Source organism: Giraffa tippelskirchi, chromosome 7 (assembly GCF_054371585.1).
Source record: "Giraffa tippelskirchi isolate mGirTip1 chromosome 7, T2T-mGirTip1v1.2.pri, whole genome shotgun sequence".
Taxonomy (NCBI): Eukaryota; Metazoa; Chordata; class Mammalia; order Artiodactyla; family Giraffidae; genus Giraffa; species Giraffa tippelskirchi.
The window spans coordinates 111,784,042-111,799,600 of NC_137281.1; the positions used below are offsets into that span (position 1 = coordinate 111,784,042).

The 15,559-nt window shown below is 34.9% G+C and overlaps 1 protein-coding gene across 10 annotated transcripts in view; it reads left to right on the top strand.

The window, feature by feature from the left end:
• The window catches only part of ICE2 (interactor of little elongation complex ELL subunit 2), a 68,039-nt gene extending 53,107 nt beyond the window's left edge, over window positions 1-14,932 (top strand). For 8 of the 10 annotated variants that reach the window (XM_081507573.1, XM_081507570.1, XM_081507572.1 and 5 more), the window contains 4 exons: window positions 7,610-7,694; window positions 9,054-9,104; window positions 11,535-11,793; window positions 13,663-14,932. In XM_081507573.1, coding sequence (XP_081363699.1) covers window positions 7,610-7,694; window positions 9,054-9,104; window positions 11,535-11,793; window positions 13,663-13,785 — 518 coding nt within the window. In that variant the 3' untranslated portion in view covers window positions 13,786-14,932. The remainder of the gene's footprint in view (window positions 1-7,609; window positions 7,695-9,053; window positions 9,105-11,534; window positions 11,794-13,662) is intronic. The other 2 variants (XM_081507574.1, XM_081507575.1) reach the window with 1 other exon arrangement.
• Window positions 14,933-15,559: the final 627 nt, after the last annotated feature.

Genomic DNA, 15,559 nt, shown 5'->3' on the forward strand with positions numbered 1-15,559 from the left:
TCCTGTGTGTCTTTATCCTCTTCCTATACTGACACCATTCATATTGAATTAAAGGTCCAACCATCATAGCTAATTACATCTACAACAATTCTATTTCCAAGGAAAGTCACTTTCTGAGGGAGAAGGGATTTAGGGTTTCAACATATCTTTTTACGGGGACACTTCATTCTGTGCCATGTTGTTTTTCTCTCTTCTTGTTTATTCCATGTTTCTTCACTGTATGTCAGAATATTCTTTTATCAGGGGCCAGAAAATTGTATATGAAAAATTCTGGATATGATGTCAAAGCTACAATGTTGTCTTCCTGTATTACTTTTGACTACACTAGCAATCTGGATTCACTATAATCCAATTACGGGGAGTTAGGTGGTTTGAAGCTTGGCTTTGCACCCTAGAAAGGTAAGTATGTTTCCCACTTACTGCTGGGTTGTTGCCATTCATGGTCTGACATTGCCAGTCTTTGGAAAAGCTTGCTTTCAAGGCTGGCTCTCTGCTAGCATCTGGGAACTTGGCTAGTAAACACTTTCCTATGCCGATGTAAGACATCCATTAGCTGATAAGGAGGGCTCATTGTACCTACACTGTTTGTATAAATAATATGGCTTATTCTGAACATCTGCTTTCTGAGTGTCTGGAATTTTGGTATGTATTAGGCAGAGGGTTGCCTGCATGATGCATCCCCCAATGAAAGCATTGAGTACTGAGTCTTTATAAAGTTTATCTGATACAAAAAGAAGATGTTACTAGAGGAATTAAGTGAGTCTTGTGTGGCTCCAGTGAGAAAGGCCTTTTTTTTTTTTTTTAATTTTTTTTTTTAGGCCTTTTTTTTAATTGTGGAAAAATGTTCATAACATAAAATGTACCATTTTAACAATTTCAGGGTACAATTTACTATACGTTTTTAAAAAATTATCTGTTTATTTTATGGCCACGGAATGTGAGATCTTAGTTCCCCGATCAGGGATCTAATTCATGCCCCCTGCACTGGAAGCACAGTGTCTTAACCACTGGATTGCTAGGGAAGTCCTACTGTACAGTTTTTAGTGTATGATTTACTATGATTAAGTACATTCATAGTGCCATGTAACCATCATCACTGTCCATTTCCAAAGCTTTTTTATCATCCCAAATAGAAAACCAAGAAAGGACTTTTGAAGATTGCATCTCATTTTCTCTGAACTTTATCCCACACTTCTTTTCCTTTTTTGGATTCTCCTTTTATTTGTATCCTTTTACTGTAATAAATCTTATCCATGTGTGCCACTGTATGTTGAAGCTATAAGTCCTTTTAGAGAAGCACTGAGCCAGGGTCCAAACTCAGAATATTTGTTTATCTAATTCATAGACCAGTTTTTGTTCCTCTAATCCTGAGAGACTATTAAAAACTCTGGTTAATCTCTTAGGTCTCAGTTGCTTTCTCCAGGTTAACAGGTGCTCCGAAGAGAGAAGCAGCCCTCAGTGCCAAACTCACATCTCCAAATGTCTTTCTTCTGGTTTTTGGCTCTGAATATAGTCCCATTCCCTTTTTCTGGTAACCACTAACAAATTATGTAATTTAATCACTCATGGTATTTATTGCCTGTCTCTGTCTGTTTTGTTTATTGATAATCATAAGCACCTGGAACAGTATCTGACACACAGAAGTGCTCAATAAGTATTTTTTAGAGAGTGAAATTGGCTTGGATAATTGGTTGAAGGAACAGTAAAAGCAAGGAGAAGGGAAATGGTAGATAACAAACCACAGAATTTATATACTTTATTCATTTTACTGTTCCTAGATGTGTGTAAGACAAGCCATTGGAATACAAGAAGAAAATGTTATAGCTTTTATTTTTTCTCTAAAACAATTAAAAACTGAACATTATTCATGTTAAGTAAGTGGAATGACAGGTGGTCCTCTGCTTTGAATGATGTTGTAGAGTCCTGTTACATATAAAATAGAAAATATTTTTTATTATCTCCACACTGTACACCGTCCAGGAGACAGTGTCTCCAGTCCATTCCATATGAATGGTCACCCTCAGAGTTGTACAGTGTAGCATCCTCAGGTTTATTAAGGATGACTTTGTTGCTGAAAATGAAAGATGTTGCTTATTTAAAACAGCAACAACAACAACAAAAAGAAACCCTCATATATCTATATATCTTAAAGACTTGGAATCAGATTAAAGTTATCTTTTAGAATCTCCCAAAGACCCTCTAGGATAGAAATGCAGCCCCTATCTTGCTGCTGCTGCTGCTGCTAAGTTGCTTCAGTCGTGTTTGACTCTGTGCGACCCCAGAGACAGCAGCCCACCAGGCTCCACCGTCCCTGGGATTCTCCAGGCAAGAACACTGGAGTGGGTTGCCATTTCCTTCTCCAGTGCATGAAAGGGAAAAGTGAAAGTGAAGTCGCTCAGTCCTATCCGACTCTTAGCGACCCCATGGACTGTAGCCCACCAGGCTCCTCCATCCATGGGATTTTCCAGGCAAGAGTACTGGAGTGGGATGCCATTGCCTTCTCTGTCTTAAGTTAGTACAAAAAACTGATTAACATCAGAGAAGGTGGACATTCACTAGTAGAACATCAGCAAAAACTTCTGTGTAATTGGTGTGTGTGCTAAAAACAATCAGTGTCATGCTTTAGTAAGTAAGCTGAGCAGTGAGGCCCTTGTTCCATTTGGATCTGTGTATCGTTGTGTGTATCTTCTTTTAGATATGGCAGCCATTAAAACCTGTAGCAAAATGAATTGAACTTTGCAGCCATCCTTCAAGTAGTTGTATCACACAGAATTAAACCAAGATTTTTCAAAACAACAAAGCATAGTTAATCATATATTGCATATTGTTTTATTCTCTCCAAAATTTTTAGTTTCTTTCAGGTGCTGTTGTTTAATAGTTTTTAATGTATGTTGACTGCTGCTCTAAATAAAAGAGAAAAATAAAGCTCAGAATGATTAACTTACTTATAGATACAGAGTCCATCAGTGGCAGGATCAGAATTTAGTCAGTTTTTTTCAGTTATTTATTTATTTAATTTTGGTTTTGCTAGGTCTTTGTTGCTGCACATGGACTTTTCTAGTTGCGGTGAGCAGGGGCATCTCTTTGTTGCAGTGCACAGGCTTCTCATTAAGTAGCTTCTCTTGTTGTGGAGCACGAACTCGAAGCACATGGGCTTCAGTAGTTGCAGCATGCAGGTTCAGTAGTTGTGGTGCATGGGCTTTAGCTACTTTGCAGTATTTTGAATCCTCCCTGACCGGGGATCAAACCTGTGTCTCCTGTATTGGCAGGCAGATCCTCATTCATTGTGCCACCAGGGAAGTCCTAGTCACAATTTTTAAGTGTTTATAACTTTGCTGTCAACTTAAAAAGGGCTAGGAAAAAATTGAGGGGGGGCAGAGATCAGAGGTAGCAAAAATGAAGCACTATGTGTATAACAATGTTAATCAGTGTGACTGAATACAAGTAATTCATTGTGTCTTAGAAACTGGGATAAAACCTTAACCAGAAGATTTCCACGTGCTCCTATTTCTTTCCCATGCAATGGTGCAGCCTAGTCCTTTCTAAGTTGTGACCTGTGTTTTCCTCACTCAACCTTTGCTAGCCGCTCCTCCAGTTAACTGTGGCATTTCATTGTCAGTTTTCCCTGCCCAGCTCAAAGAAATTTAAGACAATTTCTTCTCAGAAATCAAAGTTGGAGACCAGTGCATTAGAGCTTTCTTTTTTTTTTTTTTTTTTGCATTAGATCTTTTGGAGAGAAAAGTGAGGGTAGAGTTTACATGTGTGATTGAGAGATTCAGATATAGCATATCATACAAAACACAAGAGATACAAAATGTCACTTACTGAACTGAAGAGTATATTGATTTATAGGACTCTAGTTCAACAATTATCTAAATTGACTGTGTGTCGCAATCATTTGTAGAGCTTGTTAGATTGAAGATTATCGGCCGTGACCCTAGGAGTGTCTGATTCAATAGGTCTGGATTGGAACCTAAGACAGCATTTGTAGCATGTTTTCAGGTGGTGCTAATGCTGCTAGTCCAGGGACCACACCTTGAATACCTTTCCTGTAGCTACTAGTCTCCTTTCAGGTAGAATAAAAATACTTGTTTTTTGTTTGTCTGCTTTGCTATGAACATGTTCTTCTCTTCTTTTAGATAGCAGTGTTCTTTTTTTATTCTTGCCCCAAATAAACACTAATATGTACTCCCTAAAGAAAATTCCCAAAGTCATCTTACCACAACTTCTGTATCTACTTTCCAGTTATCTAATGTATATCAATTCTGCATAGTTGACAAACAGGCAGTCCTTCCTTTGTGCTATCCTGATATCCACAAATGTCAGTTACAAAGGTATATTAACTATAATTGTGTAAACTACTTACTTTACTGCTGACTCTTCAGTCCACAGATCACTACATAAATAACAGACGTGCATCATGACCAGTCACCAATCATGTAACTCCTTTCAGAGTCTGTCAGTGTTTTTGGTCACTGTGTACCTGTTACTGAGATCATGAATAGAAAGCAAAATGTCTAGTTGTGTTCCCTCCTTGTCTCCCAGTGATAAACTCGCATGATGTTTTGTAAAAGTGGATAATCAGAAGAGGGAATTGGCCAACAAAGATTAAAGCACAGCAAAGAAACAAAAGACCATACTGCTGAAAATGGAATTTGAATTGAATATAAATGAAGTTATAGATGAAATAACTGACAGTAGAAATGTTGACACTGCTGAGGTTCAAGAGACCAGATAAGCCACCAGAGGAACTTAGTGAAAGTGAACTGACTCACATAAATAAGGAAAGTGACCTTAAAAGTGCAAAGGGTATAATGTTGGGAGCTGATCCAACAATGATCAGCAAGTGTGACCATCTTCCACAGCATAGAAAAGGTGCTAGCTCCCTATCATAAGTTGTAACAGGAGAAGGTGACAAGCACTATTCAGACTACTCTTAATGAGTTTTTTATCATGAAATAATACTTCATATCTCAGTGTTTGCAATTTATTGTCTACTAAATAAAGATTACTTTTTACTGTCTTCATTTCTCCATGCATTTGTAACTGATGGGGAATTTATAATGTTTTGACCAAAAAATCTTAAAGGTAATGGAACAATTGTAATTTTTCCTATTGATTATTAAAATCACTTTCATAGTTCTGGTGTATGCATGATTATTTTTATCATCCCCTACTGCATGCAGAGTAGGGACTGCCTATATATATGTGTGTGTGTGTGTGTGTGTCTGTGTATATATGTATGTATGAATTCATGCATGTATGTAAAGCCCTGATTTGTATTATTTAACCTTCCCAACCTTGACACACTTAAAACAGTATTTGGATAGCATACTGGGATATGCAAAATAATCTACTCATGGCTGAGGGTTAATGGCCAGGAAGCTGTTGCCATCCCAAGTCTTGCGCAGTTGCCCCAAAGACTGAGGAGATAAACATCTGAACTCATTTGAGGCCTACAGGTTAAAATGTTCCAATGTTGAGAGAATTGAAGCCTTCATAGAACTTAGTACAGTATTCTCTGTATATTTTTGACTAACTGTATTTGACATATACTATAAGACATACTTTTCATTGAGATTACTTTAAAAAGGTAAGAACTGTGAGTTTCTTCAAAGACACTTTTAGTAAATGTCTAAACTGTTTTATTGTACTTAATACTTATTCCCTTTTGACAGTCTTTAAACCATTAAACTGTGTCCTTTTTATTAGAAACGTCACTGTGTAATAATGAGTGTTAGAAATGCAGAGGTGAAACCGAAACTTGGCACAGGAAAGAATAAGTAGGCATGGGAAAAGATTTGTTGTCTTAGAAGAAAAGTATCTGGTAAAAATGTTTCTAATTCTTTTTTATGAGCACAAAGCAGATGAAATGAAAGGGGACAAGATAAGAAATGAGATATTATTTGCAGTGTTTTTTGCCTTATGATTGATGTCAACTATCCAGGTCATGTGTTTTGATAACCAAATTTTGGAAGCTAAAAAAATTAAAGTGATATTATTTTTCAGCATTAGTGAGTATTATACTCTTACGCGGTTGATGTTTTTGACTGGTGTAATAACATGGGTTTTGTATTAGTGTGATTATATAACCTTTAACTAAAGGCTATCTTTTGTATCACTTCCCTGGAACATTCCAAGGCCTCAGTGTTGTGTCTCAACCTGTTTTGTTGGAGAACATGTGCAAGTGTAATCATGAGAGTTTGCTGTTTTGTTTTTTTGAATTCTAGAATTAGGTCATGTTTATAAGAAAGTAAGACTTGGAGCAGACTATTTTGATTTTTTTTTAAATGGTAGGAAATCTTATGATGTGCTTTAATTTAAAAATAAGCCAGATTTTTTTTAAGATTTATTGAGGTATAACTAGTAACATTTTAAGATATTTAAATCATACCTCATAATGATGTGATATATGTATACATTGTAGAAGAATTCCTCTCATCTAGTTAAATTAACAAATCCGTCACCTCCAGGTATTTTTTTTTTTTTGATGAGAACATTTAAGTTCTACTCTCTTACCAGATTGCAGTTATATAGTATACTATTATCAACTAGAATCACTGTGTGATCCTCATACCTTATTCATCTTGTAGCTGAAGGTTTGTACCCTTTTAGCCCCCAACCCCTGAGAACCACTTTTCTACTTCTTTCTATGAGTTTGACTTTTATTCCCCCCAGATTCCTCATATAAGTTATCATGCAGTATTTATCTTTCTCTTTCTGACTTATTTCACTTAGCATAGTGTCCTCAAGGTCCTTTATGTTGTTGCAAATAGCAACATGGATGAATGTTTTCTCATGGATGAATAGTATTCCGTTATTTGTGTGTGTATCACACCTTTATCCTTTAATCTGTTGGTGGACTCTTAGGTTATGCACATCTTGGCTATTGTGAATAATTAAGCCAAGTTTATACCTTAACCAAGTCTGTCTGAGAAATGTATTTATCATACCCAAACTATAAATTTTATTTTATCTGCTTGCTTTCATAATATTACAGTACATGCATACATGAATGCTGTCGCTTCAGTCATGGCTCTTTGTGACCCTGTGGACTGTAGGCCGCCAGGCTCTTCTGTCCATGGGATTCTCCAGGCAAGAATACTGGAGTGGGTTGCCATGCCCTGCTCCTGCACATGTTCCTGACCCAGGGATCAAACCTGCATCTCCTATGGTGCCTGCATTCTAGGCAGATTCTTTACTGCTGAGCCACCAGGAAGCCCAGCACCACCTAGGAAGCTCTCTAAAAATTTAATTTCCATAAAAATGCAAGTTTAATAGAAATTAGAAACCACTGTTTTAACAGTTGTTGTTCTTAAATTGTAGACTTAGAGATGATTTTTTTGATGTGGACGTGTATAAACTTTTCTATGTTCAGCAAATATTTTAGAATTAATACATATTCCTTTATAATCTGACTTCTGGTGTTATTTTAAAATACAGCTTTACTTAATAAACTTAATAAAATGTCTATTTCTCTTTTTAGAATATAAAGTTCCTTTATAATTATGACAATTGTGTAAAAACATCTTTAAAAAGATTGGATAACTTAGCTTTTTTGATTCTTAAATACAGCAATTGTTCTTTTAAGTTTGATCTTTTGTTTTAGGACATATTGATGCATTTACATCAAAGCTTTTCCTGCTTGAAGAAATTACCTCAGAAGAATTGAAAGAAAAACTTTCAGCACTCAAGTAAGAAATTTTGTGGTAGGAATTTAAAAGCTTGTTAATATGATCATTAATTTTCCTTTATCACTAAATATTGGTTTAAATTATTTATTTTCAAGACTTTCATCCTTTTATAAATTGAGGCTTTCCTTGACCCAGTTTGTGATCCATTTCACATTAATCATTTCCATCTCCAAATTAAATGTTCTAGTGGCACCAGTATTTCTACTTAAGACGAAGGAGGCTAGAACAATAGAGGAGTCTTCCATCTTGGTGAACTATGGGCACACCTATCTCACTTCTTTCCAGAGGTGGGAAAAAATAGGCCAGTCAGACTTTGAGCTCAGGGATATATAAACTTATTCACGTATTCTAACTTCTAAAAATTTGTTCTTCTACCAACTGTTACTGTACATCAGATTGAAATTAATTTGCATCTCACAACTTACCAGGAAGAACTGGTGGTACCTTTAATCTCCGTTTTATACATGAGGAAGCTGGAGCTTGGAGTGACTTTCCCCAGAGCGCACAGCTGAGCCAGGATGACAGCTTTGGGGGTTAATGTTTGATCCATCTAAAGCATGGGAAATCGCCCTGACTTACATTAGTCCTGTAGTTCCAGCTTTGGGGCTTGTCATAGTTTTTGAAGGCCGCAGATTCAAGTTTGACTTCTTTGCTTATACTTAAACATCTGTTATAAGTATTACTTCTTTTGATGGGTAACTTTTTATTTACATATGTGAATAGAAAAGCTTTTCCATACATTTACGCACTGCCTGCTCTACCTCTTCCAGTGAAAACCATTTTTAAATAAATAATCAAGGGAATGAGTGTAGGTCTAGGAGAGATATTTAAATCAATATCTTATATTTCATTTCCTTTTATTCATTTAAAGTCCCTCTCAATTTCTTTGAAATTCACCACCACCACCTCTAAAAGGCAAACTCTTCTGCAGATTAATTCTGCTAAAGACTTTTTAAACTTTTAAACTTCAAAAATTTTAAGCTTATAAACTTATTTAAATGTTTATAGTTTGAGAGACTTTCCTGTCAGCCCAGTGGTTAAGACTCCATGGTTCAATGCAGGGGGGTTTGATCCCTGTTAGGGGAACTAGGATCCCATATGCTGTGTGGTGCAGCCAAAAAAAGAAAACAAAAACATTTTTTTAAAAAACACGAACTCTTAAGGGAAATCAGAAAATGGCAAAAATGAAGTAAATACTAAAATTCAGTCATGTTAGAAATACATTTTGATATTTGTTTTACATTATTTCATCTGTTGTTTTCTTTTGTTATTGAGACATTTCTTTTCCCGAGGAGTTACAGTTGTTAAGAGTAAGTTTTTTTGTCCCTTAATTTTATTTGGATTTCTTCTATTTAATAGGATTTCAAGTTTATTTAACATCCTCCAACACATTCTAAGAAAATTAAGTAGGTAAGTACTTTGGGGGCGTTTTTCATTGATATGTCTAATTTTCTTGGGTGAAAAAAACTTTTGAGTACATATTGTTAGGAATAGACAGAAAATAACCTAGAAATACAAAATTTATTCTGTTGTGCCAAAGTGGAATTGTGAAAATATAAATAAGAAGGAAATATAATAGCATCTGGCTTTACTGGGCTTACAGTTAAAAAATTTTTTTCTGTACAGCTATTATAATGGCTTCCTATTGCCACTGTAACAAATTATCACAAACTTAGTGGCTTCAGACAGCACAGATTTATTCTCTTATAGATCTGGAGCTCAAAGATCTGAAATTCTCTTCACTGGACTAAACTTGCGTCAGCAGGGCTGGCTCCTTTTGGAGGCTTTTAGGAGGCAGTTTCCTTGCCTAATTTTCAGCTTCTAGTGGCTGCTTGTATTTCTTTTCTTTTTTAATTGAAATACAGTTAGTGTACAATATTATGTTAGTTTCAGGTGTACTAGATAGTGATTTGATATTTACATACATTATGAAGTGATTGCAATAAGTCTAATAACCATATATCTCCATACAAAGTTGTTACAATAGTATTTATTATATTCTTTATGCTGTGTGTTACATCCTTGTGACTTATTTATGATTGGAGGTTTGTACCTCCTAAACCCCCTGTGCCTGTTTCTCCCCACACACACTACCCCCTGTCAGCAACCACCCTTTTGTTTATGTATCTATAAGTCTATCTTCATTTTGTTTGTTTCTTTTGCTTTTGAGATTCCATATATACATAAGGTCATATGGTATTTGTCTTTCTCCGACTTATTTCACATGGCACAATACCTTCTAGATACATCCATGTTGCTGCAAATGCAAGGTTTCATTTTTTATGACTGAGTAGTATTCCATTGTACTTATATCACATCTTATTTATCTGTTCATCAATGGACACTTAACTTGCTTCTGTATCTTGGCTCTTATAAATAATACTGCAGTGAACATTGGCATTCATATATCTTTTTGATATATGATAAATACCCAAGAGTAGAATTCCTGGATCATATGACAGTTCAATTTTCAATTTTTTGAGGTACCTCCCTACTATTTCCCATAGTGGCTGCACTAATTTATAATCCCACCAGTAGTGTACAAGGATTCCTTTTTCTCCACATCCTTGCCAACACTTATTTATTGTCTTATTGGTGATAGCCATTCTGACAGAAGTGAGGTGGTATATCACTGTGGTTTTGATTTGCATTTCCCTGATGATTAATGGTATTGGCTGTCTGTATGCCTTCTTTGGAAAAATATCTATATTTCTTAGATTGTAGTCCCTTATTCCATCTTCAAAGTACATCATTCACATTTTTACTTTTGTTGTTACATTGTGTCCTTAATCACATTTACAAGCCATTAATGGGTAACGTTCACAGATCCTAGAGAGGAAGAATAGCTTATAAGTATGATTAATCCTTGTTTTTAGTGATAGATTGTGAGGAAGAACTGATATCCTCCATAGTACCTTTGCGCTAAAAGAGTGTAAAATAAAAAGAATTTAAAAAAAGGAACACACAGTATGTCAATCATATCCTTTTAGCTCTTCATGTTGTTACACTGAATTCCTTAAAGCTTTCTAAAGAGAATGGGTTTAACGTAGATTTGACAGAACTTATTATTGTGATAGTAGAGGATCATAATTAAGGGTATGGTGTTTTTTGGTGTTTGACCACCTGGGTTTATATGCATGGCAAATTACTTAACATCTTTAATTTTTGTTTGTCTCTAATATGGAGTTAATAATTTTATCCCTTCAAGATTTGTTGTGTAGGATTTAATGACAAAAAGGACATAAACAGTGCAGTTAGTTCATGATAAACATTCAGTACCTATTAACTGCTTAGGTTGCTATTATTCTCAGGGCCTCTCGTATTGTAGTTGTTCTGTTGACTGTTTCTGCCACTTTATTTTAAACTTCCCAGTGTAGTGTGTCACATTCACCTTTCTATTCTCTGTTCACCTATTAGTAGACAGAAAGTAGGTGCAGTGCTTTTTTAATTAAATGTTGTGTATAGCAATGGTATGTATATGTTCTTACATACTCATATGTCTGTGTACTTTTTGTTACGTGTTGTCCATGGATTAGAGAATTAGGCAGACTATTTGTTTCCCATTAAATTATTGAAAACTTACAAATTGACTGACATAACAATGAAAAGAAAATAATTATATATCTTGAACTTGGAATAAGAACTAGTTGCTGAAAAGGCATGAAAATGTGAAAATAGATTAGAAGATTCTTAAATCTTATTTTATCATCAGAGTGTTTTTAGAGATGATGTCCCATTCCCCTAATTGTTTTTTTATTTTATTAATAGATCATGATTAAGAAAGTGCTATTGAAATTGACACAGTGAATCAGTGAGTTGAGTTTTATTGTGTGGATTTAGCTTGCAGGAGGGTTCCTACTTGTTGTCTCACGCCGCAGAAGATTCTTCACTCTTGATCTACAAAACCTCTGATGGAAAAGTTACTAGGACAGCGTACAATTTGCATAAAACACATTGTGGCCTTCCTGGTGTGCCTTCCAGCCTCTCAGTTCCCTGGGTCCCTTTAGATCCCAGTCTCTTATTACCATATCACATCCATCATGGAAGAATACCTTGTACCTTTCCACCTAAGTCACTGGGTCCCACAGCACAACAAAAGGTAGGATCTTTTCTGAAATAAAATGTTCCACTAGGTTGTTTATTAGTAATCTATTTCACTGACTATGCATTTTAACATGATGTCCATATTTGCCATGTTAATCACAACACCATTCTAAAAACAGTGTTTGTTGAAAGGATAGGTAAAGTTGTATGCTCTTGTGAACCCAGTCATGTTAGCGAAACTTTCTGTTTTTTTGTAGGGTTTATAGTCAACTAAAGAAAATTCTATTAGCCTGCCCAGTGAGGGCATGAGCAAGGCAACCACATAGTTAAATCCCTGTGTTCCTATGAAAAGCAGAGTTATAATTTTTTTGCCGTTTTTATGTATACTGTTTTATTTCATTAAATATTTGAGGCAATTTGCTGAAGAATACATAGAATAAAATTATGGTGATAGTTAAAAATTGATCAGTAGGATATGGAAAAATATAAAAGCAAGTGTTAGTGACTGCAGTGCCTTATTAAAAGTACAATAAAATGTTAAGTAAATTGTGTTTTAATGCTAAGTATTTTTTATAACTCAATATTTTAGTTATAATTAATGTTACACTCTTTATACCATCCTTCCTAGAAATAACAGTTGAATGACATTTCTCTGAAACTTTTGTAAAAACATGGTTAGAGATACTATTTACTGTGTAGCTCATTCTTTATATCATGTAAGAAGTTCCAGTTCGAGTTTAGTTGAAGGAAAAGTTTTCTTCTCTATGAGTGAATCCGATTTTTCCTTCCCTGCTGCCAAAAATCTTTGAGTCAAAATTATTGTTTGAGTCTTCCATTCTTCTCAATATTTCACTCCACAACATCTATCACTTGTATATCCTGTGGATATTTTCTGTTTTTTTTCTTTCTGTATTAAATTAATCTGCAAATGTCCACAGTTCCTTTGGAGAAATAGCTAGAATGCAGATATTGAGGATGTTTTTTGTAATTTACAGTGGTTTTATAGTTTACAAAAGTTGTTTATGTTTTTCAGTTCTCCACTCTGTTATTATTGAGAGAATCCTTCTAGAAATGACAACTTCTTGTACATTGTTAATTTTGGCCAAGAAAATACATAAATGTAGTTAACTAGTTCACTAGTTAACTAGTTCCACTAGTTTCACTTGTGGAACAAGTGAAAGAATAGACAGAATGAGTTATCAGTATTTTAAGCCATTTTAGCTACAGTTTTTGTTGGGTATTTTTCAGTTTTCCTTTCAAACTGGAGTCTTATTTTCTCTTCCTTTCACATGTATTCTTTGTATCTTTCTTCTCTTTTGGACTCTTATGTTTTTCTTACTCTTTGTCTGTTTCTCCATTTCATAATTTCTTCTCTGTCTTTACCATCTCTGATCTTCTTATATTTCCTTTCCCTCCCTTCTTAGTTTTCATTTCTTCTTTTCTACTGCCGTTCAGTTTCATTATTGTAAGCACATTGCTCTAAAGGTCTGTCATTCCTTCATTTCCTCATTTAACATCTCAAAGTGAAGTCACTCAGTCGTGTCTGACTCTTTGCGACCCCATGGACTGTAGCCTACCAGGTTCCTCCGTCCATGAGATTTTCCAGGCAAGGATACTGAAATGGGTTGCCATTTCCTTCTCAAACTTCTCAAACATCTCAAACTTTTCCAAATTTAACACAAAAGAGTGATTTTCCTCTTCACTTCTCTCCGTTTACCCTGATCTGTCTGCTTCCCTGATTGTTATTTGAAAATGTCATACTTTAAAACTCTGTCAGATTAAAGCTTGCTTAGAAGCAATTAAGTGGTTGGAGGCTAAAAATATATAAAGGACAATTTGCAGGGTAATTATTCCATGTGTAAACAATAGAGTTAACTGTATTGTAAACATGTTAAACTGTCCTGTTCTTTGCTGCTTCTCCTAGATTGGTGGAACAAGAATGCCTACCCGAAGCCACAGGAATTCAGTTTCCCTGGAAACGAAAAGCCTGCCTGCTCAGCAAGTTGAAAATGAAGGAGTGGCTTTAAGTAAAAGAAAAATAACTTAATGACTGTACCATGGAAAACAAAGAAAAACCAGTTATCACAACATTTAGTTCAGAAAAATTTGAGGGGAAATATACCTGAAAGATCTGTAGGCAACAGGAATGTTTTTGTTTTACTGTCCTTGAGTGTTCTTAGAGTGCCTTAAAAAAACACTTTGACTATGTGAAGCAGTGTTCCAACTCAAATGGGCTAATATGCTCTTAACACCTGAGGTTTGAGGAGACTATAGATATGTTTTAGCATTATCATGGCAGGGAAATATAGAGAGAAGAAAATATTTTTATAGTAGACCTTTAGCAAAAAATTGTAAGTAGGAAAATAATTTGCTCTTTCAAGAGCAATATTTATCATTATGTACTAGATTAATCCTGGAGGAGGACATGGCAACCCATTCCAGTATTCTTGCCTGGAGAATCCCATGGACAGGAGAACCTGGCAGGCTACAGTCCATGGGGTGGCAAAGAGTTGGACATGACTTAGCAACTACATATTAGGTTAATAATTTCAGTTGTAATGTTGGTCTGTTGGGGTTTGCTCAAAAGGTTAAATCTTGCTACTGTCAGGGATAATTTTGACTTATGTAAACCCTATTTCTGACCCATCTGACAGTTTTTCTATACTGATTTAAAATGATGATTGTTGCAGGTTATGAAGTTAATACCTTTAAAAACTTTGGTGAAATTCCATTGCAGAAGCCAAAAATAAAAATAAAAAGCTCTCTGCCTATGAAAATTCACAAGGAAGTTAACAGTTTTTTGTTGGGCAATCATCAGTTTATTTAAAAAAAAGCTTGTGGTGTAACAGGTTCGGTGACTGCCTCTGTCCCTTGGCACAAATCCTGTCTAGGTGTTGAAATACACTACTAAAAAGAAAGAGATGAGTGTATTTTCCAGAAAAATCTCATATTTCAACTAGAAAGACTAATGTGTGGTAAAACAGAAGCTCTTTTTCCTCATCTATACAATTAATTTAAAATTTTCAGGACTATGAGGGTGAATTTAGGAAAGGGCCAATCATTTAATGTTATTATAGCAAACTATTTGTACTTATGAAGGGATGAACTCATTTAATTTTTGTATTACTGTTCTTTAATGTGCACTAAATATGTGCATCATTTATAAAATATAAGCTTTATAATACAAGGCAAAATTTGTTTTTGAAATTTTTTATGCATTTTATATTAATATAGGAAATTAGCCCCAGCAACCTTCTCAACTGTTGTAAGTAGCATTTAAATATTCTTTTTACTACCAAGTTTTGTTTTGAGTTTTTTGGTTGGTTATATAATATTTTTAATTAATGACTAGTTATTAATGAAATGGTCTTATGTATTTTAATATGTAGTTTCCTCATCCTGCCATTCCCTTTTTAAAATATTGAGCTTTGTTTCAGGTGGTCATGATTTTTTTTTTTTAACTTTTGTCACATACCCATGTTTCCTGAAATACTCCACTTGTGAGTCATTTGGCAGTGAACCATGGGAGAGGCAGGGATTCCCTAGTAATTTGCTCTTTTAGAAAAACTAAGCAATGATTGCTTCAGACTTCTGAATACCAGAAAGACATGGCTTTCATTTTTTTAGTATTAGTTTTTACTTAGTAAAATGTGTGCTCTTATAAGAGATTATTTCTAAATTATCTTAGCCATCTGTTAGAGTAACTGTGATAAGATATATAAAGCTAGTTTTTGTTTTCCACTTGTGCTTAATCAAGCTTCTTTTTTCTAATGTATATTTGAACTTGTCTTGTGTTCTTTTTATTGATTTTTGGTACTGAG